Raw genomic sequence first — 26,205 nt, forward strand, 5'->3', positions numbered from 1 at the left:
AAAACTGTCTTGGGACACTGAGTGTGCACCCATCTTGTTCTATCTCACCATAGTTGCTGGCATCTTTATGATTGTCTTTTCGACACCTGGTATCTGGGGAGAGAACAAGGATGCCCACTGAATTTTGTTCTCATTGCAAACATGGCCTGCTCAGGATGGGGAGATGTGAAAGAAGAGATCTCCTGCATAATCATTTCTGCTCCCTCCTGTCTGCATTCTGCCTCTGTGCTTCTAACTCTGGCTATCTTACCGCCTTCTTTCCTCCCCCCCACACCCCTCCTTTCCTCTCCTTCAGGAGTTCCCCTCTTGCCCACACCTGATATTCAATCCCGGCAGAGTTAGTGCCTTTTGCTGAGATCAGACATGGTGCTGGGGAATCATGTGGCAGAGGAAGGTTGCTATAAATATAGTTAAACCCTGCAATCGCTGCCTTTGGGCAGGAAGGGGAGAAAGTGAGAGAGGCACAAGGAGGAGGAGGGGCAGAGAGAAAGTGAGTGCAGGAACAGGACAGCTCAGAGTGGTCTGAGGAGAGAAAGAAAGGAAGGAGGGAGCAGAAGAAAGTGCAGAGGCCATGCTCTGGGCCAGAACATGAGGTGGTTCTAGGTAAGGCCCAGAGTGGCTGCTCCATTACAACTGAGCGTGAGGAAGAGTAGAGGCATGGAGACCTCAGCCACCATGACGCCCGAACCCAGATCGAAGTCAGCTTTGTGGGGGGGCACACCGCAATACGACTATGTCTGCTTTGAGAAACGCACCCATTACGGGATACCTTTGGAGGCAGGACGCGAGGCCGGGGGGACAGGGGACGACCTGCACTACCTGGAGAACTCCCTCAGCTACCCACAGGTAGGGCTGGAGAACTGGGGCGTTTGTGGCAGCACAGGTCTCCCTGGGATCACATAGGCTCTTGGCGCTCCCAGAATAGTGCTGGTAGAGCACAGACCTCTGTCCATTCCCAATCCTACCAACTCTCCCCTTTGCTTGCTTACTCCCAGGTCAGGCATTGAACTTTTGTGGTTGTACTTACATCCAGGAGTGCTAACTGCATTTTGAGTCAGGGATCATTTTCACCTGCCATGGACACAAAGAGAATTAGAATGGACAAGCTGGGATGGGGAAAATCAACCAGGCCATCAACGTATTTGTAACAGCAAAGAGAAACTGCAGCTGCCTTCAGCTGCATAGTGATATTAAGAGCAGAAGAGTGAATAAAACCAGAGAACAGTGATGTATATAGATGGGTATCTACCTGCACAGCTGTGTAGATGAAGTCATGCAGAGCTCTGTTCTGACTTTTCTCTGACCAAAAAGCACTTCATGGTCATAAACCCATACATGTATAGTGATAGTTTTGTAACTGTTAGGGGAGCTAAGCTTAAACTTGACCTGACTCTTGCTTTGGTTCATACAAGCAGGGGTTCAGAAAAATATCTGGGACATAGGTGTACGCTGGTTATAGCTTCTTATTCCATAATCCTCTTTATCTCCTCTACCTCTCCTTTTGGGACAGCCTCCTGCAAAGGGGAGGTTTTACAGCAGAGTCCTGGTGTCTTATTTCCTACCACTCTGCTCAGACTAAACTGACGTAAGAGGGCTTTAGAGCAATGAAGGATCCAGTCAAATAATGAGGAAGAGAGCATGTGAATGTGAAATACATACAGAGTGGATGTTTCTCCTTACATAAATACAAATCCCCTTACATGAATACTTAGGGGAATGATTTGGGATTGACAGAGGGGATGCATGATTCATCTCCTGAAGACTTTTGTGATTTAGTGATAGTAAAAAAGCCACATTTGCCACCAAGAAAATCTCTTCCAGTAGATAAGCATCCCAATGAGGATTATATGTGCCACACTGCAAAAGATTAGAGAATCAGTTCCATGGCCATATTCAGGAATTTCTCTTCTGAAACTAAAACATCTGAGAGTTTGCAAACGTCTCCTACATTAAACTCTTCCAAAACCACTCCCTATCTGATTTGGAAGCAGCAGCCCAAACCGGAAGGTGTCTGGACAGAGGCCTGACTGGAGCAGTTTATGATTTATCTACACTAATGCAAGGCAATGGTTTGGCTGTAACAGTCAGGCTAACAGGGTGAGCACAGGGTGGGACAGGATGGAGAGGTGGAGGGCTGAGGTGGGTTAAGGAAATGCACCCTATGCTACAGGAACTGTTAGTGAGTTGGGGGTGGGAGGGAGCTGCTGGATGCAAGCTGTTTCTCCAGGAAAGCACATCCATGCACAAAAACATCCCAGTTCACATGTATCTGCCCAGTATGCTAGTTCCACGCATCTAAAACCACTCCCATAAGTAGGTGCAGGTGACACAGTGCATCAGTACAACCCACCTCCGTGCTCTTGCTACCTGGCACTGGAGTGCCTTTGTTCTCCAGTCCAGAGGAATGCTGGTCAATAGATAGATAACCTCACCCACAAACAAGCAGGCCATTAAATGCATTCCCATGCATATCTTCAGGCAGGAATGTCCTCAAGCAAGCCTGCATTTGTGACCACAATTTGCAATCTAAAAACCAGACAGATGTATTTATAGATTTACTGAAAGATATGAAGATGTATTTATAGATTTACTGAAAGATATGCCCTAGAAACACTTTTATATAAACAATCACATACATATGTGCATGTACATTTATGTATAAAACTTTGTATGCAGACATATTCTGACAAAACCAGGCTTGCTGTATGTGTATTTTGCTAGCCATTCATGCACATGCAGATAAAGTATAAATATACATGCTAAAGTACACCTTGCACAAATATGCACACTTATGTTATTAGCATGAAAAACAACCTGCTGCAGATGTTTTAATCCATTTCCCTGCAGAGTAACCATTAAGATTTCTTTCCCCACTGTCATGTGAGAAAATAGTTGGCAGAGAGAGATTTTGAATTTGTCATGCCCTTTTCTTTTGCTAGCTGTTGCCTTCTGGTTTATATGTAGGGTGGAAGCTATTTCATATTAGCTCTGTGACTTGACTGGGTTTACACAGGCCCCAGAACAGTGAAATCTTGGTCTTTAGTCTGGGACCTTCAGATAATTGGTGGTCAAAAAAACATAGAGTGGTTCATAGATAATAAAATAATAATAGTAGTAGGATAATAATAGTAATATATACATAAATCTGGACAATTAAGATAACAGATAGTAGACATATGACAGATGATAAACATTGATAAAAACATACATTTTCATACACTGTAGGGGTTTGCATTGTTTTCTTTCTGCATGAGAAAGCAGCTACAGCTGGTGAGGTGTTTAGAAGCTGTGTTGTTCGTGACTATAGAAAGGGTGTTCGTGGCAGAGAGCTCACTCGGCAATACACAGATGGGTGTAGTGGGACGGATGTGTAATAAGTAATTAGGCAATGCAGTAATATGGAATAACAGACTCACAGAAAGATGTAGGTGGGAGAGGCCTCTGGAGGTCTCCAGCCCAAGACCCTGCTCACAGCAAGGCTGACTCCAAAGCTAGGTCAGGTTGTCCAGGGCCTTGTCCAAGCATGTCCTGAACATCTCCAAGACTGAAGGTTCCCCAGCCCCTCTGAGCATCTGTTCCTGTGTTAAACCACCCTCAAGAGAGGGTGGATGGGGATATGTTTTCCTTTTGCATGGACTTTCCTTTCTTGCAAGTTATACCTTTCTCCTTTTGTCCTTCACTGTGCCCCTCAGAAGTCTTGCTCTGATGTTTCTCCCCAACCCCTCTCTCCCTTCAGGTGTTAGATCTCCCCTTTGCCTTCTGCTCTTCAAGAAGAACGATTATTTTGTTGCTGCCCCCCACCCCTCACAGGTCCCTGATTGACTCTATGTCTAAGCAGTTGAGCACAGACTTTTTACTGACATTTAAATTTACTTATGAAGGGAGTTTTGGGAGGTTTCACCTTTGAGACCAAATATGGCTATTCTTTTGTGATCCATCAGAAAAAAAAACCCTAAGGAAGATCATTTTAGGAATAGCAGGGTGGCTACAAGGCAGGAGTGAGAGGGATGAGTTGTAGAGCCCAAGGTTGCCTCAAGGGTCAGAAGCAGCACATTAAAAGCAGTATGCACTGGCAGTGCTGGGGCAAGGGATTTCAGGACTGACGTATGCTGTGGAGAGCATATAGTTCAGTCTGAATGGCTTGGGATATAGCTTAGGCTTTGGACTGTGAGAGGGGGACAGTTTTATGCAGGTGCTGAGCTCTCAGAAAATACGTCCCAGAAAAGTCTTGAGATTGTGGTGCTGTACATATTTTTCCCCTGAGATTCTGTGCAGCCTTTCCTCCCTTACTCAAGCAATGAAATTTCCCCATCTTTTTTGGAAAGACAGTTCAGTTTACAGTTAAACGTTAATAAATGCTTCCTCCCTGAAAATAAACTTTACCCTGGTTGTGCTTTCTCCCTGGATGCTTTTTGTTTGGGGTTTTTTTCCCCCCTTTTAAGTGATATTTATACCTTCAGCTGATTTTGCACCATTATCATGCTCTCACTCAGCATTTACCCAAGCTAGGCATGATAGTTCGTTTTCTGGCTCAACCCTTTAAGTGGTAATTGATATCTTTTAAAATTCTCTTCAGTTTTTCTGGTGCTCAGAAACCCTGTGTTCCTTGTGTTAGAGAGGGAGCATCAGAAGAAGGCACAGTCTAAGTCCTACTGTGTTATATTTTTAGTTCTACGTGTCTTCTAATGGAGTGGATATTTCTGCCTAACCTAATTTTGCTTTAAGGTCATCCTCTGATTTCTGGATTCTGTCTCTGTCCCACAATCTCCTACAATTTTAAATAATGCCAGAGTCCTGGAGAAGCAAAGCATGTGTATGAAGCATTCTTTAAGTGAGTTGAGACTAACTCATTCTCCAGGACAGAACCTTCATTTTTGCATCTGGAGACTAACTCCTTTTTTCCGCACATCCTGAGTGCACCATTTTCCAGTCAGATAGAAGCAGTGACCTAGGATACCATAGGAGAACTTTTAGCATTCATACTATTATACTGTCATGCTGTTCCATCTGAGCAGATGGAAGACTAATTTGAAAATCATCATACGTGGCATGGGTTTGAGTTCGTAGTTTGGATTAAGCCATATTCAATATAAACCCATCCCTCATGACTATGTAAAGGCAATGAAACATTAGTTGAGGTGATGTGAAGATGCATTCATCTAAAATCTGCTAGTACTTGGCATTTCTGGCTGAAATAGACACAGTGAGAGAAAAAAGGAGCAGTCTGCTATTTAGGGCTGGATTCTGTATGTGACAGCTTACCTTGTATGTGAAGTTCTTCAGCCTTACGTTTCATTGTCCTTTCTCTGTTATGAAGGACAGAGCATGGCCATTCCTTACTGCAGAGTCTGCTTTGCTTAATTTGCCTAGAGTGTGTTGATAACCATGTGGTTAATAATTACATTAAATTTGTCAGCTTCCAATACAGTGATGAATGGAAAAATACTTTCAGATGTTCAGATAAGATCAATTTGTTTAAGAGATGGCAGGTAAACCACCTTAAGAATAGGATGATTTTAAAAAGCCTAGGTGTGTGTTCTGTGAAAAAACCACAGAGTTTTCAAAGGGTGCTATCACACATGGTTCAAGTGTCTCTTGAGGAATATATGCAAATAAATAAACTAGTTAGGACCTTCAGTCATATTTGTTATGAGGAAATATGAATTGGTAGAGCACTGAAACAGGTGCTCAGAGAAGCTGGGGAATTTCCACTCTTGGAGATGTTTAGGAGTTGCCTGGGCAAGGTCTTGAGCAGACTGATCTGGCTCTGGAGTTCTCATGCTGTGAGCAGAGGCTTGTACTAGAAACCTCCAGAGGTGCCTTCCAGTGTAAATCTTTCTGTGAGTCTCTGAATCTATTTGGTCTTGAGGGAACAGGAGCAACATCTCCTGTGTCACTTCGAAAGGAGGAGGCATGAAGCTGTCAAATAGAAATGTCTCCTAAGCGTGGGGTAGTGCTTTATATTTCTTGCATTTCTTGTCATTCTCCAGCTGAAGTGTCTCATTTTGCTGATGAAAGCATTGCTCACTCTCCTCCTGCCACTCAGAAAATCTTACAGAAGCAGATGTTGTTCTAGGGAGGAAGCAAAGGGTCACCTTCTCGCAGGTGGAAAGTACCAAGATCACAGGCCATGTCTCAGGTAGTAACCTGACTTCAAGTAGAATCATAGAATCATGGAATGGTTTGGGTTGGAAAGGACCTCAAAGACCATCTAGTTCCAAGCCCACTGCCATGGGCAGGGATACCCTCCACTAGACCAGGTTGCCCAAAGCCCCATCCAACCTGGCCTTGAACACTTCCAGGGAGGGGGCAGCCACAACTTCTCTGGGCAGCCTGTTCCAGTGTCTCACCGCCCTCACAGTGAAGAATTTTTTCTTTATAGCTGATCTAAGCCAAAGCTTGTTCACTGAAGGACATGTGAGGGGGAGAGGATTATTCTCTGCTGCTCAAATGCACACCTTCCCCACCTATACTCTGAAAGAGTGAGGTAAGATAGCTGTTCTTCAGGGAATCTGATAAACCAACACGGGGGTGCAGTCAGGATCCTTCAAGCTCCCTTGAGATCTCATTGTTGACAAGACAGCACAACTGCCAAGTTTACTAGAGATCCTTGTATGAAATGTCATTGGTAAATGCATGTCACCAGTTGTGAATTGCATATAACCAATTGCATTTCAAGATTAGTATCTGAAGACAAAGACTAGATTAGGTAGTTAGGAAATTCAGAGGAATTGGAGATATGTGAGAACTTAGTATGATGATTTGGGTAAATAATGGGAGGAGCTGTGGTAGTACCCTGTGACATTTCTGAACTGATGCTGCTTCTTTTCCTCTGCAGGCACCATCAGTGGCTGTGTGCCCTGTTAAGCATTCCTTGGCAGCAGGAGGAACAGATGCAGGACATTCCTGCAGCCTGTTTGACAGTGTAATACCTCTTGAAATCTTCAGAGATGTTTTACAGTGCTGCTGAAATCTATGAGACAGGCCTGAGGGTGGCAACCTCATGCGAACTATTTTGACCTTCTTTTGTACCTTTGCTTAATCTCTTCAGACCACAGCCAGCTCTTTCTCAGGATGTTAGAAAACAATTAATATTCTGTGATCATATCTTGTACCCCCAAAAAGGAGATGAAAAGGTTTTGGTGAGTTTGGGAAGAGGGAACCAGAAAGGAAAAAGGGAAAAAAAGATGAGCTGCATCTGTCTGAGAGTTTCTGTGTCGCTGTCTCCCTGCTTGGGTACTTTTGCGTCTGCACTTCGGAATGTTAGTAGATCTGCCTTTTCATCTTTAATGCTCTTTGTGAAGGAGCATTTGCCTTACCTTTTCCTTTTGATTTCTCTTGCTTTCTGCTTCTCTAGCTTTATGGCCAATACACAGACCAGATAACCAACTTTGAAGAGAAGGAAGCAGCAAAATTACTGAATAAGAAGCAGGCCCAAAAGAACAATGAAAGACCCCTGAAACGTGAAAGTCAAGTAGAGATCAAAGAAGAGCACTATTCCAAATGTCAAGGTAGGGACAATTCATCTTTCATTACCCTATGACCACATATTTGGTAGGCCAGCCAGAGAGATGGAATGCAAGCAAGGCAAAAAGACAAGAAAATTGTGACTGAGGAGTAACAGAGAAGGAACAAAAAGGAATCACAGAGGATCAAAAAGACTTTTTCACGCAAGCTTTCATCCTAGGAAGAGTCAAGATATGTTTGGAAAAAAGACTAGTTCCAAGTTAATAATTTTTTCCACAACAAATCTCTGTAACATGAGGAAAAGGACTTTCTTGTGTCAGATTTTTGCTGCTAGTGCACAAGATGTTAAATTCTGCCCTGTCACATCCCTGTCCTCCCCCCCCCTTTTTTTTTTGAAACTGCATAAGATTTTGCAGGACTGTGTAAGAGAGGGATGGGTACCAGTCCTTCAACAGGAAGCCCATGACGCTTCCAAATAAATCCTTATTGTAGTCAGTTCTCAGCATAGGAGAGGAGAGACAGACACAGGTTTCATCTATGTTCCCTCAGTTTTTCTGGTTCACTTTTCCCTTCACAGACTGTGCTAGACGCATCCAGAAATATGTTACCAAGAAGCTTGGAGAGGACTGGATTTTCTTGGTTCTGCTGGGTCTGGTCATGGCGTTGGTGAGCTGGGGAATGGATTATGCCAGTGCGAAGAGCCTACAGGGTGGGTCCCATTCAGGTGCTGCAAAAGCACGCCATAAATAATACGAATGTTATACAAAGTCCAGTGACTGGTCTTCCTCCTCCTTTAACGTCAGTGTCCCATCCTCACCCCTCACTGCCTGGGAAGTTTGAAGTACTTGCAACATAGTAGAGAAAAGGTGAACTAGGGAGAGGTTCTTTAAAGGGATGGCAGGGAAAGTTTTGGAAGCGAGCAGGCAGAAACATGTATGATGAGTCAGAGACAAACCATTGTTTTGACTCCCTTTCCCTCCTGCTCCCTTGAATATGTAGGGGCACAGGGAAGCAGTACTGTGGTCCTTCCTATTATACTGGTTCCCATCCTCCCCAAGAATATAGAGCATATGGGAGATGGGGAGGGGAAGGGGCCCTTAGATGCCCTCCTGACACTGTTTCTGCTTTTTTCCTCATTATTGTTCTTTCCAATTTTTATTTATACGGTGCCCTGCAGTTTTCTGCTACCTAGCCACATAGTGCTCTCTCCTTCGGCTCTTTTCACAAGTATCTCTTAATCACTGTCTTATATGCCTTCCTCACATTTTTCCTGTGTTCCCTCTCCCCTTTGCCAGCTATAACAATTACAAGATCTTTCAGTCTCACTGTCCCCCATCTCAGTGCACACACAACATTGCCCATATTCCGTTAACTGCGCTGTTCCTTTGTCCTTACCCTCAGTGACCCAGTCCTGACTGGTGCACACATCCCCGAAACCTTTTCTCTCAGCACTCTTGGCTGCTGATGTCCACCAGACACTGCAGTTCCTCAAAGCTACCACTCTTTCTTCATCCCAGTGTTCCTCCCTCTAGACCTTCCCCATCTCCAGGCGTCTGGCTTACCGTACCAGTCTCAGAGAGCCCCTGTCCTTTATACTCCCTACAGCTGAGTCCTTTTGGGTTTATTTTCTTTCCCTCCATCAAATCTCAGCCTCCTGCTGTGTGGGGAGCCGGATTTGGGCACAGGTATTAATAGTGTCTAAGAACAGAGAGACACTTCTATCCATTCCTGCAGAATTCCTGTTTTGTTTGGGAACTCGTACTCAAAATGTAACAAGGCTTGTCTTAGAAAATGAGGACTTTAGGACAGCATTTCTCAGAGAGATTTGATATGGGCAGGTTTAGCAAGTATGTGATTCTTTCATGTTTACCAACCTATCTAGAGCAGCTGTGGTTACTGACAACTTCTTTCTTTGTCTGTCTACAGCCTACAAGTGGATGTACAGAGAGCTGCACCCGAATGTTCCTATGCAGTATCTGGCATGGGTCTCATACCCACTTGTTCTTATTCTGTTTGCGGCCATTTTCTGCCACCTCGTCTCTCCACAGGCTGTTGGTGAGGGCAGAAGGCATGGCAAGATCTGTTTCTGTCTGTCTTGTTTTTCTTATTCCATTTGCCTGTGGGTTTTGTTCATCCGTTGCTCTGCTGTTGTTTTCAGGGTCTGGGATCCCAGAGCTCAAGACCATTATGAGGGGAGTGGTCCTCAAGGAATATCTCACTCTCAAAGCTTTTGTGGCCAAAGTTGTGGGCCTCACAGCTGGGCTTGGAAGTGGCATGCCTGTGGGGAAAGAGGTAAATATTGCTGTTTTCCTGTGCAGTAGTGGCCAGGGTCTGGGAGGTGGGAGGAGTTGGCTGTGGAGGAAGAGTCTATAAATGTTTTCTTTCTTTTGTCACTGTTCCTCTTCTCAAAGCTCTGCTCTTTCCAGCAACGCTTATCTTCTATTGGTCATTTTCCTTCCACTTTGAAAGGCTTGGTATAGAAAACATCATAGAACTCAAGTCTTTGAGAGGGGGGAAAAAAAAAAAAAAAGATTGGAGGACTGTCTGAGATGGCCAAAGAGAAATTATGAGATCTGCAATGGCTAAATGGTTTTCAGTAACCAGAGGGTAACCCTCTCTGATTTCCTCCTCCTATTCTCTTGCAGGGTCCTTTTGTGCATATTGCCAGTATCTGTGCTGCAGTCCTCAGCAAGTTCATGTCAATCTTCTGTGGTGTGTATGAGGTAAGGCACATGTCTCTGCATACAGCTCTTCCACAGGTTGAACTCCTGAGACACATAGGATAGTATTGGTAGGACACAAAACACAGAGGAAACATATGGATTGAAGTTCACTGTACTGCTATAGAGCAGTAAAATACAAGCCAAAGAAAATGGTAGTTGGAGGCCAGATGTACAGTCAAATAACTGTGCAGGACCACGGATGTTACCTAGCCATTACACAGAGGCTGGTTAGGAATATGCATTTGATAAGTTTTCTCTCTCATGATGCTGATACTTTTGTACTGTGACCATTGTCTGTATAAAAAAGTAGCTGCAGACAAAGATCAATTTGTCTTTAAGCCAAATTTATACAGCATTGCTAATTATAGACACTGACTCTCTCTAGGCTTTTGCTGTTGCAGAACAGCCTCTGCAGGCTGATCACTGTATTGACTAGTTGTATAAAAAATCTATTAACTGCATATATATCTAAATGTAGGAACTGCTTTACATACAGGCTCTTAGCAGAAACTGGCTATGTAATACAACAGTGGGAGGTGCTGTTCTACTTGAGTAGATCCTGTCTGTGCATAAGGACCAGATGTCACTGCTGAAGACCAGCTGACAGTACTAAAGACTGCACTAAAGTGTGTAGAGCCTGCTATTTGTAATAGCAATGGCTGAATCTGCTGCTGGCTGTTGCTTTGTTTCATTGTTCTGGATCCTAACCCCCTGGCTTTGCTCCCTCTAACCCCAGCATGCCCTTCTCTGGCTGCACTCTCTGTTCCAGAATGTGCATAGGCAGTTCGACCTCCTGGCAGCGGCTTGCGCAGTTGGAGTTGGATATTGCTTCAGGGCCCCTCTTGGAGGCAAGTGTCTTCCTATATGTGACATTTAATGTACTACTCATTTAGCCTCTTGCTGTGAGATTTCCTGCTCTCAGGAAAGGTTCTCTACAGATACCTCTCCATTCTAGCAACAAAAGTTCTTTCTTTTCGCATGTAACTGGTGGCAGTGAAAGAAAGGGAAGGTTATAGGAAAAGTGACATCTATTAATGTGCTGATTTCTAATGATGCAGCTTGTTCAGTCCTTGCCTGCCACAGACATTGTTCAACCTGGAGAGCGCTAAGGGCTGTCCAGAAAATCAATAAGGATTGAGTAGAGAACAGAAGTTAAAAAACCCGTTCATGTAAGGAGTAGCAACATCTAAGGGCAGAAGATGATGGCAAGTATGACAGGAAATGATAATGTGAACAGGAAACTACCATATGAATACTTCATTAGTGGACTGGAGAACAGAAATATCAGCGTGTAAAGTTTTGGGATCCCCATATAAGAGAGATGTGAAGACGGATGGGAGGTTGGAGTAATGGTATATGACGAGAAGCTGAGGAAGCTGGCTTGACTAAAGGGAGGTGGTCTAACGGATGTCATCAACCACCTAAAGGGGGAATTTAACAAAGGTTGATCTGGGATCTTTTCAGAGCAGCACAGTGCAAGAGGCAATGGGCACAGCTTGCAACAAGGGAAATTCTGTGTATAAGGAAAATATGTTCCCCTTCCCCAAGGGTGGTTCAGCACTGGCACAGGTGCTCAGAGGGTCCAGAGAATCTCCACCCTTGGAGATGTTCAGGACTCACCTCACCAAGAACCTGATCTAGCCTTGGAATTAGCACAACTCTGACCAGGGAGTTGGAGGAGACACCTCCAGTGGTCGCTTCCCACCTTTCTATGATCCCACTATGAGGAGAAATGTGGAAATATATCTCCGTCCCCTTGCATTTTTACTAGTATTCTGATTCACAGAATTTTCTTAAACAGCACCTGTGCCAGAGGCATATGGTAACTTCTTCCTAAAACACTGGAAATATATTCATAAATAATTTGTCTTAAAATTATTTTTTAATAACATTCTTTGTTGTGCCTTCATTTCACTTTCTCCCCATGCACTACCCTGAACCTGTCTCCATGGTTATTGTGCCCAGAGGTTTAAAGAGTTTCTAAAATGCGATGCTTTTTCTAAGTTGGCTTTATTTCTTCCATGCACTACTTTCCTGTTAGTCTTCAAACAGATGAGTTTAGCTGACAAATGCAATATGGTCTTGCATCAACAATAATAATGATCTTTACTCTGGTTTGCTATTAAAAAAAAAGAAGGAATATAGTTTGTCAGCTACAAATTAGAGGTTCTTCAGTTGAAAACTTGAGAAAAGATGTGCAAGGAAGAAAATCAGGTTCAGCAAGAGAGAGGCTGAGAGCTGTGTATATGTGGGCAATAGAGCAAGTTGGAGACAGCCTGAGCTGAAGCCTGAGGCTTCAAGGCAAAACTTAAAAGTCTGCCAAATACCTTGAGAGAAAGCAGGTTCAGAACCAAGTATTCTGCAGTCAGGTGGAACCATTGGTAGTACACAGGACAATGGTATCTCTCTTAATGGTAAAAAAAAAATGAAAAAAAAAACCACAACAAAAACTTCCCATAACACAGTCTACAGTTCTTGTTTCTTTCTCTGTACCTGGAATTAATATAGTCTCAGAGACTGCAGGACACATTATGCATAGTTCACTAAGGGAGCCTAGAGAAGAAAAGAGAGAAGGCTAAAGGAGGAGTGGTCTAATTGTTGTCTTCTGTAGCTAAAGGAGATGTTAGAGAGACAAAATAGCCAAACTCTTCTCAGAGAACAGTGAAAGGACAGGAGACAATAGGCACAATTTGCAACAAGGGAAATTCTATCTATGCATTAAAAAGAATTCTCCCCTTGTCCCAAAGGTGGTTCAGGGTGGCACAGGTGTCAAGAGAGACTGGGCTGGGGAATCTCAGCCCTTGGAGGTGCTCTCACCTAGCACCCTGATCCTGAGCACCCTGATCTAGCCTTGAAGTTAGTCTGGCTCTGAGCAGAGAGTTGGAGAAGTATTCAGAAGTACCTTCCAGACTAAAACTTGCTGTGTGTCTGTGATAACATTGTAGTACCGGAGCAAACTGAAAGTTATCATAGGTTTTGTAGCCCTAATTGGGTTCCTTTTATGGATTCACACCAAATTGCCAAATGTGATTTCCATTACCTGGGAGTCATGTAATCTTTAGCTGACCTTAGTCCAGGATATAGTTCGCAACTTCACATCATATTGCCCATGGTGTATAACTTATTGGTGGTGTTGCTGGTGAACAACATCATGTGTATTAATTAGGAGCCCTCAAAATGGATTTGAAAAGCCAATTTAACCCTTGACAAGCAAAAGGTGCCTAGCCTACTATTTCTGAGTGCAGTCTGGTACTCTTTGTCTGTTTGTTTTGGTCTATCTGGCTACTCCCATGCTGCTACACAGCATCAGCACTCTGACACAGTGCTGGGTCCTGGGAGATGCCATATGCCACTGGCTGTTCTCAGTGGTTGCTATAGGTCTCTCTATCTTATACTGTTCTTCAACACTCTCCCATCAGACTTTGCACCTTCAGGCAACTCTAAATCTTGCCATACTACAGGCCATGTTGCATGTACCCGCAGTTTCAAGCTGTTACTCACCATGCTGGTGGGCTATAACACAACCTTCCCACTATTCCAGACACTTTGAACTGAACCCCATCCCTGTTCTGGACATGATTATGACTTAAGGCCACAGGGGCACTAATAGGGTCCAGAAGCTACCTAAGACAAAACTGTTGGTAAGGACACATTGTTCTGGGTCAGGGAATGAAACATGGCCCTTTTTGTTGAGTTGTGCAGAGATAGCCTTAAGACACCTTTTGGTTGAGGTTCTATCAAACACCTGCTCAGGTAAACAGGAATTCATGGCTTTCTGGCCTTAGAATTCAGCCTGGCCACTCAGATTCCCACCATAACACAGGACCACCCTTTCTCAAAACTCTCACAGGAGATCTAACAGGCTACGTTGGGAACGCGTGACAGTGGAAAGTACCAAATACACAGGCTTTTAACACTGGTGTATTATACACCACCTAGGATTTAGACAAAATAAAACAAAATAAAGCCTATCTGCTCACCTTTCACCATTCTCAGGCACTTCAGGGCCAAATCTTGGAGAAAGAATGGAAGAGCATTTTCTGCCTTTCAACAGCTCTATGTGTTCCAAAACCGTCTCAGGAGAGACTCTACCTTTTATACCTTCCATCTCTCTTTAGTACCATGATTGGTTTCACCAGGAGAGCACAATGCTTTACTGGGTGATCTGCTACTCCCTCACCTACACGGGGTGACAGGACCTTCAGCATCTGTCCACACTCAGTTCTGGACATGCATGTGTCTTGTGCACACAGACTCACAGGGTGCATTTTTTGAGGCACTCTCTGGCAAATGTACATCCTGAGATTCCCTGCCAAAGTAAAAGAGATGGAGTAAAATGTACTTATGTACCTTCCACCCTCCGGAGGAGTTTCCATGAGACATTTCTTCTACAGTGACAGAAATGTGCATGTTTCAATGAAAGATGAGATGCTGCCTTCTCCACATGTCTTGAAGATGTGATTCCAGGTATATGCCTGTCTTGTGCCAGGTCTTATCTTTTGAATATTTTGAAGTCATCCAGAAGGGAGAAGTAAGATAAATGTAGCTATAACTCTGAGACTAGTGACAGAGCTGGGTGACAGCATGTGTGGCTGTACCTGCCAATTCTGTTACTCACTCTCTGCTTTCTCTCCTTTCTCCTGTTTGTCTGTCTCTCTTTGTCTCTTTCACCAGTAGCAGCCATATTATTACACGGATGTCCTGACTGTGGGTTGTGCTGTGGGGGTCGGCTGCTGCTTTGGGACACCACTTGGAGGCAAGTGGCTGTTCTGTTTCCTTTTTCTCAGGTACCTAAATCCTCTCCTGCCTAGTCCTCTTCTCTCCCCCTTCCCTGCACCATATTTTTGGTCGGTCATCTACTTTGAAAAAAGAAGCTTACCTTTAGCGTTACCAACCTCCCCAGCATCTCTGACACAGACTTTTTTCCACATGTTGTCAGCCTTCTGGAGAGAAAGAAGGGAAGGCTGTCTAGAACAGTGGTCTCCAAATTGGGGTGTGCATACCCCTGAGGGTGCACAAGATGATCCACTGGGGTGTGGGAAGGAAATATTGGAATGTCTATTTTTTTTAATCTAAAAAAAAAAAAAAAAGAGAGAGAGAAATAAATTAAGCTTTACTAATATTTAGTATACATATTAGCAGTGGTGCCCTCACTTGGTCTGTATGTCAGACGGCCACATGTCACATACAGTGCATGAGCTGTCCTGGGTGTGGAGCTGTTCACAACACGGAGGGTTGACAGCGGTGCCTTCACTCATTTGCTCGCTTTCAGCATATTGCAATGTATTGCAATCAGTGTGTGCCCATTTAAGTGGATTTATGGATTATATTGCCTCGTGTTAACAAAACTAACCCTCACAAAATGGACAAGTGGCTTAAAACGATTCCTGCAGAGAGACTGCGGATTGGAGATAATACTAATAATGCGAGCACAGACGAATGACAAGCAAGTAGCAGAGCTGACACTTCTTCCTACTCCTAGTACAGGCTCTTAATCAGCCACATTATGAGGTACAAACAATGACTAGCTAATCAGATCTGAATAAGAAGTTGGCCAAAAGAAATTCAAAATTATCAAAGGCTATTTTAAATAGGGATTTATATCCGCTATCATTAATGATGAACCTCACCCTAAGTGTATATTGTACTTGGAGAAGTTAGCTAATGATGGTATGAAGCCATCAGAATTAGTAAGACATTTAAAAGCTAAGCATGAAGACAAACCTAGACATTTTTTTCAGCAGTGTTTCAAGCTATGTGATATCCAATCCAGTCCTTTACAAAATTTCACTGAACTTAATGATAAATGTTTAGAAGCCTCCTTTGAGGTTTTTTACTTCATATCAAAAGACAAAAAGCCACATACCACTGGGGAAACACTTTTTTCCTGCCATGGTAAAAATAGCTGCAATAATACACAGAAAGCAATATGGTGGCAAACTAAAATGCATTCCTTTGTCAGCAAACATTGTTGGAAGATGCATAGAAAACATTGTTGAAGATTCAAAGAAACAAATATCAGTACAAATTAGTGTGAGAGGCTTGCTGTGCAGCTGGATGAAAGTTCAGATGTTTCTAACTTTCTCAGCTTATGGTATTTGCTAGATTCTGTTTCGATAGTGAAATACATGAAGAACTACTTTCTGTGAGCCACTAAAGGAAAGATCTACCAGATAAGCTATATTCTCAACAATAAATTACTTCTTTAATAAAAATGTTTTATGGAAAAGCTGTGCAAGTGTAACGACCAGTGGAGCAGCTGTTTTGAGTAAGAAAAGGATTGTGTGGTAAGGTTACATAGATAGCACCATACCTGAAATTCATTCACTGCGTTGTTTGTAGGCAAGCTATTGCAGCAAAGAAATGGGAGCCAGACGTGCACATCGATGTGGCTAATTTCATAAAAACAAGACCTAGAAACAGTAGAATCTTTACAATACTTCATAGTGAGATGGGGAGAGACCGTGAAAATCCTTTGTAGCATACAGACATTTGCTGGTTATCTCGTGGCAATGGGCTTTTAAAAGAGTTGTTGAATTTAAAGACCAGTTAAATTTTTTTCTTTTCCAAAAATACAAGTGTTCTGAATTTGCAGATCTTATCTGTAATGACAAGCATCTGTCAATAGCATGCTAGCTAGCAGTTATTTTTGTAAAAATAAACGTACTTGATGTATCCCTTCAAGGTAAAATTGATGTTCTAACAGTAGATGAGTATGTAACTGCTTTTCAAAAGAAACTTGTGGAGATTTTGTGAATTTGTTGCCAAATACAATGTAAGTGTATTACCTACGAAAAAATCTTATACAGGTACACTTAAAAAGCTTGGAAACAGAACTTTCTAACCTGTTTAAAAATGGGGTTTGAACCCATTTGTAAAACATATAAAATTCAACACCTTCTGATTAGTTTGCAAGATGGAAATTTACTATCCAAATTTCAGTAAAAAACTTTGCATAAGTAAGTGGTGGATGGGATTGAAAAATTAGTATCACGATTTAGTCATCACAGCAAATGAGGCATTTTTTGCATTTGGATCTATGTATCTTTGTGAGATAGCTTTTTCAGCTATGACAGCTATCAAAATAAAGTGATCATAGAACCAGACATTTGAATCACTGTATCACAAAGTGTTAAACCAAGATTTTAAAAAAATAAAGAATATAAATATTTTTATTTTTTGTGTTCCATTAATAAATAAAACAAAATCTTTTAAAAATTTGCTTATTTCATCTTATCTCATCCTTTTGTGTATGTTTTATATTGTATATAGTAGTACAGCAGTACATGTATATAATTTTTAAATACACATATATTGGGAGGGTACATGCTCAAAAATCTTTTATTGGTAGGGGTGTGCGATCAAAGAAGGGTGGAGACCACTGCTCTAGAAGACTATTTGGAAGCCTCTCTCATGCTTCTGACTTTACACTTCTGATTTTAACTTTGCTCCTTTTCGAACTCTTCCTAGGGGTCCTTTTCAGCATTGAAGTCACTTCCACTTACTTTGCTGTGCGCAATTATTGGAGAGGTTTCTTTGCAGCTACCTTTAGTGCCTTCATTTTCCGAGTCCTTGCTGTTTGGAACAAGGATGCAGGTAAGCTAAGAGCCATTCCTACTCTCTTTGTACAGAAGTTGCCTATTTTATTATTTTCCATCTTCCTCAAAACCACAATCTTCTGCCATGACATGTGACTTCCAGCAGTACAGAAGGAAAGAGAAAGGGAAATATCTTATGTCATCAATTGTATAACCCAGCCTATTCCTTGGTGTGCTGGGGATATGACTGAAAAATGACTGAATACGAGTCCTTGGCAAGTAAGAGGGCCCCTGAGGTGGGATTTTTGCCTTTACTCAGCATTATGTCAAGGCCGCAAATGTAGAGGTATCCCATCACAGAGGATATAACACATACTACAGCATATGCTGCTGCGATCTGCTGGAAATGCCATGGTCTGCTTTGGTCGTCTCTTGACTAGAAGCATGAAAAACAAATAGTCTAGAAAATTGAGATGATAAAATGATTAGGAGGCTACAGGATTGGTAGGGCCTGACTGAAGGACCTGAAAAAATAGCTGTTTCAAGTAACTGAAAAACATGAGTGCAACATTTGTGCAGACAGAAATAGCACAGGACAAGCTTGTTCAGGAGAGCATTTCAGATACTGTCGGAATGGAGTTCCAGCTGATGCAGAAGGCTGCCATTTCACTGTAAACTTCTTGCTTATAATGTCTTTAACTTTTATTCTTACAGGTATGTCTATTTTATGGATCTGAGCTCCATGTGGGCAGTTCCCTTACTTAAAACTGCTATAACTTATGTCTCTCTTGAATTCACAGGGTTGGAATTTTTTGTGCTAAAACATTAATTGGCTTGAATATTCTCTTGAATATAGAAAGTGACTACACTTGAATGTAGAAAGTGACTACTGCTACTTGAATGTAGTAGTAGTGACTACTACTTGAATGTAGAAAGTGACTACATCTTTATTTCTGAAACACTGCCTCATATTGAGGGGTATTCAATCATCAGATCTGTCACAAAAAACCACATCTTTCTGTTCTTTCCAGAGAAAAATACAAGAAATTTGAAGACAGATGACAGGACATAATCTCCTATCCTTCACTTTATCTACTCTAGCTCCCTTGCTGATCTCCCAAATCACTAGAAAATAGCTTAGTCTTGAAACATCTTCAAAATCATCCAAACAAGCTTTAATGCCCACATTAATGGGTCCTTATGCTCTGCTTCATCAACTGTCTGGGTTAAAAAGTTCCATGATCCAATTGTCTGTGAAAAATAGTTCCTTTTCATAGTTCTGAATTTTCTTTGTGTTGCCAGTCTCCTTGTCCTTGTATCAGGAACTAGAAACTTTTGTCTAAGTCATTCATTGTTTTATTGTCTTTTATCATGCCTGCTCTAACTTATCTTTCATGTCTTTTCTTGCTCATTTCCTTCTGAAAGTTACAAGCTCAGTCTTTTCAGTCCCTTTGTTCACGCAAGGGTATTTTCTTAGGCCCTTTCTCTAATGTCTTCACAATCTCTAAAGTCTTGTCTACTCACAGAAGTTACGCACTCAGTAGATAAACGGATGTCTGTGTGCTAGTTTCCTGTATGGCTACTGTTGTCGCCCAGTGAGAAGGCCTTTGTATGAGGTAGGTTAATGTACTTGAAAGTGGAAGAAACTGCTTCCCTTAACGTGCACTATGTGCATCTACCTGTAATGTTCATGTGGAATACGTAAACTATTGCAAATTCATACATAATATGTGAACTAACTTTTCTGCTCAGGCAAGTTTGCCAACTTCTTCCAGGATATTTTTGAGATAAAATGATCAGAGTTCCAAGCAGGTGTGGCCATTGCATGGATCTATTGGAGGGTATTACAATATTGCAATGCAATACTGTGCATTGTGATATCATTTTTATGCAGCTTTTGCACATTTCTAGCAGCTGCAGTTAGGAAAAAGGTAAAAAAGACTGTTTTCTTTGAGCTCTCTTTCTTGAAATACTATTGTTAAATTAGATTCCTTTCTAATTTATGAATAATCTTCCCCCATTGTATGACTTTGCATTCGTCAACACAGAACATTGCCTTTCCTATGCAGTCCTCTCTGCTTCCAACCAGGGTAACTGATTCAGTATCATGTGCAGATTTTGCTATCTTCCACAGAAAATGCTGAATGGTAGAATAAAAGAATTAGTTTGGAAGAGACACCTGGAGCTCTCTACTCCAAACTCCTGCTTACAGCAGGGACAACTTTCCACTGCCTCTCTGGGCACCTGTTCCAGTGCTGAACCACTGCCCCAAAAAGAAGTATTTGCTCATTATATGTAGACAACATTCCCTTGTTGGAAGTTACACCCATTACCTCTTTTTCTTTCACTGGGTCTTTACAACTCCCCCATGAGGCAGAGAAGACTGCTGATAGCACCCCCACACCCCGCGCCCCTTGGGCCTTCTCAGTTCCAGGCTGAGTAGACCTAGTTCCTGCAGCCTCTCCCTGTGCCCATGTCCTGGACCATCTTGGGGCTCACCACTGGGCTCTCCTGTTTTGTAACATTTTGTTTGCACTAGGTATTTTAGATGTGGCTTCATAAGTGCCACATAGAAGGAAATAATCGCTACCCTCAACCATCTGGTTGTGCTTTTGCTGATGTGGCCCAGTATGTGGTTAGCTTTCATTGCCACAAGGGCAGATATTAAGCACCATATCCACCAGGACACGCTGGCATGAGAGCAAAGCTTTTCCTCTTCGCTGGATCCCCAGGCTGTACTGACACACCTGCCATTCCAGGTGCAGGACTAAATATGTTGAATTTATGATGTTCTTATTGGTCAACTCTTCCAGTTTGTGGAGGCCCCTCTGAGTGAAGACCTCCAGGTGACAAACCACTCCCTTCTTTCCCTCCCAAGTTCAATATGGTCACTGATGAGTGAGTTCCATCCTGCCATCTAGGACCTTGATGAAGATGTTAAACAGAATCAGCTCCAACATTGACCTCTGAAGAAATCCATTCAATGCCACAGGGCCCCAAGACAACAATTAGCAACTCCTGCTATGTGTACTGTGTCATGTATCATTGCATGTCTGACATGATAAACTCACTTTTTTTCTCTCTCTGGGCTAGCTTCTGATCAATGATACTATTATCTCTTTTGCTGTTTGATCAGTGGACTGCTACATGAGGTTCCACATTAATAATCTTTATAATTAATAATAATCTAAATAAATGCCATTCCCCTTAATCTGGTTTTACTGTTTTGTTAAAAAGAAACACCCTCTACATCACAAAGTTTTTATTCATTTGAATTATCTTTCTGGCTTTTTTCCTTGGCTTTGAGGGTCAAAATAGGTATTTCCAGGGTTTTGCTTACTTTTAAAATCTATATGTATTTTACCAATTTGCCAGGTGCTAATGCACAGCTCTCTTTTTGCACTTCACCACATTGCTCTACAACCTTCTTAAACACATATGCTACCCATCGGTCTCCCTCCAGTCCCTGGAAGCCCTGATGCTCATTAGAGAAGGTAAATTATTTTTTTAGATAGCTCATCCACCTTGTTCCTAATCTGTCTCAGATCTTAATGCCTTTTAAGTCCACAACTTTTTTAACACCTCTTTTATTGTCATTCTTTACCTCCAAGCTGCATCATTGCTATCAGGAAGTAATCACATCAGAGTAGACAGATGCAAATAAGTTGTGTGGCGTCTTACCAAAATTCTTTTCCTTCTTAGACCCACAAAATCTTTGCTGGCTTCTGGATACTGATGGCTTTGTTGGATGGCTTTACACCATCATCTGTACTTTCCAAATAACATCTGGCCCACTCTGGTTGGCTGCTGCAACTTAGGCCCCTGTTTGCTAATCATGGAAGACTGGCATTCTGAAATTTGCAGGATTTCTGTTTTACTATGTCATAGAATCATAGAATCAGTTGAGTTGGAAAAGACCTTTACGATCATCAAGTCCAACCATTATGTCCTGAGCCTTCATCTTATTTGCCATAGTGTTTTACACTTTGCCTTCCTCCTGCTCCTTCTGATTACTTCTACACGTTTCAGTGTTATTTTAAAGTTCAAAGTTTTTTTAAGTAGACTTTCCCATTAACTAGAATTTCTCATTTCTTTTTACAACTTTTAACTTTCACCTTGTAAGAGCTGGACAGCTACTCTAAACTAGTAGATTTTGTAGCGGATGGCGAGAAAAGGGCTTAGCCATTCAGTTTCAGGATGGCTGAGTCACTCAGGAAAGAGGAAGAAGATAGGTGGGATGAACTTTTCTGTAGAAATCTCTTTCTGTCTTGTGGGAGTAGAGAGGGACCTTAGAAAGACTCAGACTAAGTGCTGTGACTGCTTCCCTTTGCTCTGGTCATCTTTGCTGCCCTGTAGCAAAACTCCTTGAAAGTGAGCCCTACTAAACTTTTTAATGTACTGTCATTAAGTGGCTTGGACTATCTGTTTCCTAAAACTAAACTGAGATGATCTAACAAAAAAGAGGACATCCTGCCTTTCACCATCTTCCATCCCTGACTGTTCTTCTACCCCTCCCTTGTACCACCTCTGTTTTCGTTGGACGCCTCCATTCAACTCACTTCCCTGGCAGAGGACTAATCCAGGAAAAGAGCAGATAGGCTTTCTGGTAGCTTTTAATGAGGCGAAAGAACTCAGTGAAGGCTTTGACATGTGTCAGAGTGGGCCGGACAGGAGGGGAGAACATTGCAGCTGGGAGGGAAGGCAAGGGCTGAAGAGCCAAGGAGTAAGATCTTCCATCATTTTGGATAGTAGCATGCACTTACACAGGATTAGTTATCTTAGGTAATATAATCCACAGAGATCTGATTAAATCATTGCCCTAAACCTAGTCCTGTCTGACCAATTAACAAGTAATTAATGCCTCCTGTAATTATCATATAATGCTATATTTTCACTGCTTCTTTCCTCATTGTGCAAATAATTCCTTAATCCAGGGCCAGTTGGGATGTATATCCATCCTCATTCAGCTGCATTTCTGCTCTGCACTAGGTTGCTAATTTGTGTTTCATCTGTTCGCATACAGATATTTACTGTTTCTACACGATTAGCTACCTCCAGGTAAAAGCAGGACAGGTTTCAACATCTGAGTCATTTTAGCAGTGCAACACTACTAGGAGAGGTGAGCTGGAGAAGATGGGGCTTAACTCATCTTTTCCACCTCTGATTTCTAAGACTTTCATTCTTTTGGTACCAGCCAAAAAAGTTGCAGATATAACTTCAGAGAGGATCTGAGTTTTGTTTCTAGAAGGCAGTCATAAGCGTGTGTGACACAGCTTCTCCAGATATGTAAGCACTGCTTGTCTCAGCAAAGAGAGTTTTCAGAGTCAGTGAGTATAGTAGGAAGAGTTTTTATTTTCTAGAGAATGGATGGTAGAAGAAAAGAAAGAAAAGAAACCCCTTTAAAAATCTGGGACTGTAGTTAAAAAAAAAACAACCATACTTTGAAAACAAACATATACCATCTAGAGTGCTAGGGTTGCAAGTGCTAAAAATAGGCACTACTAAAATCTGTAATATTGTATATAATGTCATGAAAGCACACAGGGGCATGTATAAACTAGTTCCCCTGTCCCTACCCCTAGCTTTTTCGGCATTTAACTTCTCACCTCATTATTCCCTTTCCTCCTCTCTCTCTTTCTGCTCTCACAGTTACCATCACAGCCCTGTTCAGAACAAATTTTCGCATGGATTTCCCCTTTGATCTCCAAGAGCTGCCAGCATTTGCTGTAATAGGGTAAGTTCCCGGGAACCTGGCTCCTTGCTCTACAAAGGTTATCATGTTAGGAATTCTTTTGCAAAACACTTACATACATCTCTTTTAGACATTGTGATTGTCACAAATAAGGCCTCTGTTTGTTGGGATTCCTCCTTCAGAAATGGTGCCCATCTAGCACAATGGGTAAGGAAGGAAATGCGGGTATTATCAAGCTGTTTGTTATTTCCTTTCCATATATCTTTTTCAGAAATTAAGTTCAAGGAAAAAAAAAAAAAAGTCTAACTTGGTCTAGGTTCTGGGTATAGATTTACTGAATGGCCCTTTAACTGTTTTGATGGCACCCCCAAATGAACTGACCCAACAAGTACAGCCTTTTCACTTGACAAAAATGGGTCAAAAGATTTAACCAGGAAGTTTCCCTTTTGCAAGGTCAGAATGGTTATCTTTTTCAAGAGAGGTTGGTACACTTGACCTGGTGTCAAGGGTTACTGACCTGTAATTGGATTCAGTGAGAACAACAGTTAATTTATTAAGATGAGTGTCAGTTTTATTTTATTTATGGAGATATCTGAATTGGTTTCATTTGTGGAGGAAATTTTGGGAAATGAAAGAATGAACTTAAGAAAAATGAGAAGAGAATTGGGAAATACTAGAGAAAAACTGAGTTTGGAATTGCTGTGAGGAAAAGTCGTGGGTTAGAGATTGAGAGAGGCTCCAGGAAAATCACTGGAGAGCAGCAGTGAAGGGAATACACTGTAGGAACAAATACCTGTGTTGACATTGTGAACTTATTCTGTTGCAAGACCTAGATCCAAGACCCAGAAATATATTTGATGTTTTCCAGCTCCTTTTAGTAGGCTGCCCTATATTCATTTACTTGAATATGAACCCAGGTAGGATTTTTTGAAGACATCAGGTATGAATCATAGAATACCAGGTTGGAAGGGACCTCAAGGATCATCTGGTCCAACCATTCTTGGCAAAAGCTCTGTCTAGACAAAAGCATCGTCTGGACAAGATGGCTCAGCACCCGTTCCACCTGAATGTTAAAAGTGTCCAATGTGAAAAAAAGTGTCCAATACGCTGAAAATATATGAATATATAGGAGCTTTTGCTAGTAATACATATCCACTTTGTTCTTCTCCCTAGATTTGCATGCTGAACTTAGGGGAATCTATTTGTTTAGATTGGCAAAGAAAAAGGTAATCCTTATGATTTACAGCTGATAGAATGCAAAACTTCTTGTCATTGTGTTTTGAACAGAGTTGGCACAGCTGGGGTTTTTTGCAGTACTGCACATAGGCTAGGAAAGGAGTATATGACAACTGGGAACTGCTTTCAAATGCTGGACTCTCCAATGTGGTATATTTAAAAAAAAAAAAAAAAAAAGCTAAAGACTTGTATAGTCTTGCATAAAGTCCTGATGCCAACTTGTAATGCTCCAAATTCTCTTAACATTAGTCTCAAAGTTGAACTCTCTTTCTATGCAACATATTTCTTCACTTTCAGGTAGGACAAAAAAACTGAGCCAGCCCAAGCACTATTAACAGGTAGATCTTGTTCTTCTGTGTCAGCAAATGTTGTTAATTTGCAAAATATATACAGGAGGAGCACTTCTATTTTATTGACAAATTGATAGGCAGGAATGGAGTGATCTATTTTTTAATATAAAGTATTATAAAGAAATTCACTTCACTGTGCAGCCCTTAGGCTTATATTGTCTAAGGGACTGGTCTATTTTAACAGTAGTGCTAAACAGTGCTGGCTTAAAATATTTAAGAGAAGCTCATTGAACATGTTTGTCTGTGAAGAGCTTTATAGTTAGTTTAGACTTGTTTCTATGCAATTTTTAAATGATCAAGCAGGAATTTTTCAATGTACAACTTTTTAAGTAAGCTAAATTAACCTTTGAATGAGATTTGGTAAAAGCCTGTATAACAGACTTCATAAACAGCTGAACATGTAAAACACTTAAACTAATTTTCTTGGTTGATGGTTTGTGTATTGTGTGTTGTTTGGTATGATTTTACTTCTCTTCTTCTACTTTAGGATATGTTCTGGATTCCTTGGAGCATTTTTCGTTTATCTCAATCGCCAAGTGGTTCTATGCATCCGGCGTCATACAGCTCTGAGCCAGTTTCTCACCAAGTAGTGAGTACCTTTGAAGATACTCTCTTTAGGGACCAGATTTTTATGCCCTACTGGTATTGGGTAGTAACAAATGCTTTCTGGAAGCTAGTAGAACTATTTCAAGTGCAAGATAGTAAAAATATGAGAAACTGAAATTATATGAGAGTAAGATATCTGCAAACATCAAGCGAGTTTGTTCTGTGCTGGATTTTCTTTTCGATCAGCCCCAATAGTTTCAAATAGCTTCTTGATTTAGAAGGGAGACTCTGTAATATTCATTAAGAGGACAAGGGAAACTATTGCTTGGGCAGAAAATGTTTTTAATTAGAAAATCAATGATCATGCATCTTAAGATCATCCTGCTTCTGTTTACTTTTTTTAGAATCTGTAAAAAATAAATTTAACATCATTTATATTTTAAGAAAATTAAATACAACTGAAATCTAACTATGTCTTTAAAATCTAATTTTTTAAATCAAAACATTGGCAAAAATGTTAAGAATGTACTGCAGTATTGCAATTACTGCATACTTATGAACCAAAAGCTGAAACTGATAGTAAACAAATGGTGTGAATTGCAGCATGGAAGAGAAATGCAAAACAAAATAAAAATCTAAGCAATAAAGGTTTT

The 26,205-nt window shown here is 41.5% G+C and overlaps 1 protein-coding gene across 1 annotated transcript in view; it reads left to right on the forward strand.

The window, feature by feature from the left end:
* The first annotated feature begins 657 nt into the window (after window positions 1-657).
* CLCN1 (chloride voltage-gated channel 1) overlaps window positions 658-26,205 on the forward strand; it is a 43,209-nt gene continuing 17,661 nt past the window's right edge. The window contains exons 1-10 of the mRNA XM_054822049.1: window positions 658-846; window positions 7,358-7,511; window positions 8,045-8,176; window positions 9,394-9,522; window positions 9,626-9,759; window positions 10,113-10,190; window positions 14,868-14,946; window positions 17,661-17,786; window positions 23,378-23,462; window positions 25,494-25,595. Coding sequence (XP_054678024.1) covers window positions 658-846; window positions 7,358-7,511; window positions 8,045-8,176; window positions 9,394-9,522; window positions 9,626-9,759; window positions 10,113-10,190; window positions 14,868-14,946; window positions 17,661-17,786; window positions 23,378-23,462; window positions 25,494-25,595 — 1,208 coding nt within the window. The remainder of the gene's footprint in view (window positions 847-7,357; window positions 7,512-8,044; window positions 8,177-9,393; window positions 9,523-9,625; window positions 9,760-10,112; window positions 10,191-14,867; window positions 14,947-17,660; window positions 17,787-23,377; window positions 23,463-25,493; window positions 25,596-26,205) is intronic.

This window comes from Grus americana, chromosome 1, assembly GCF_028858705.1.
Source record: "Grus americana isolate bGruAme1 chromosome 1, bGruAme1.mat, whole genome shotgun sequence".
Taxonomy (NCBI): Eukaryota; Metazoa; Chordata; class Aves; order Gruiformes; family Gruidae; genus Grus; species Grus americana.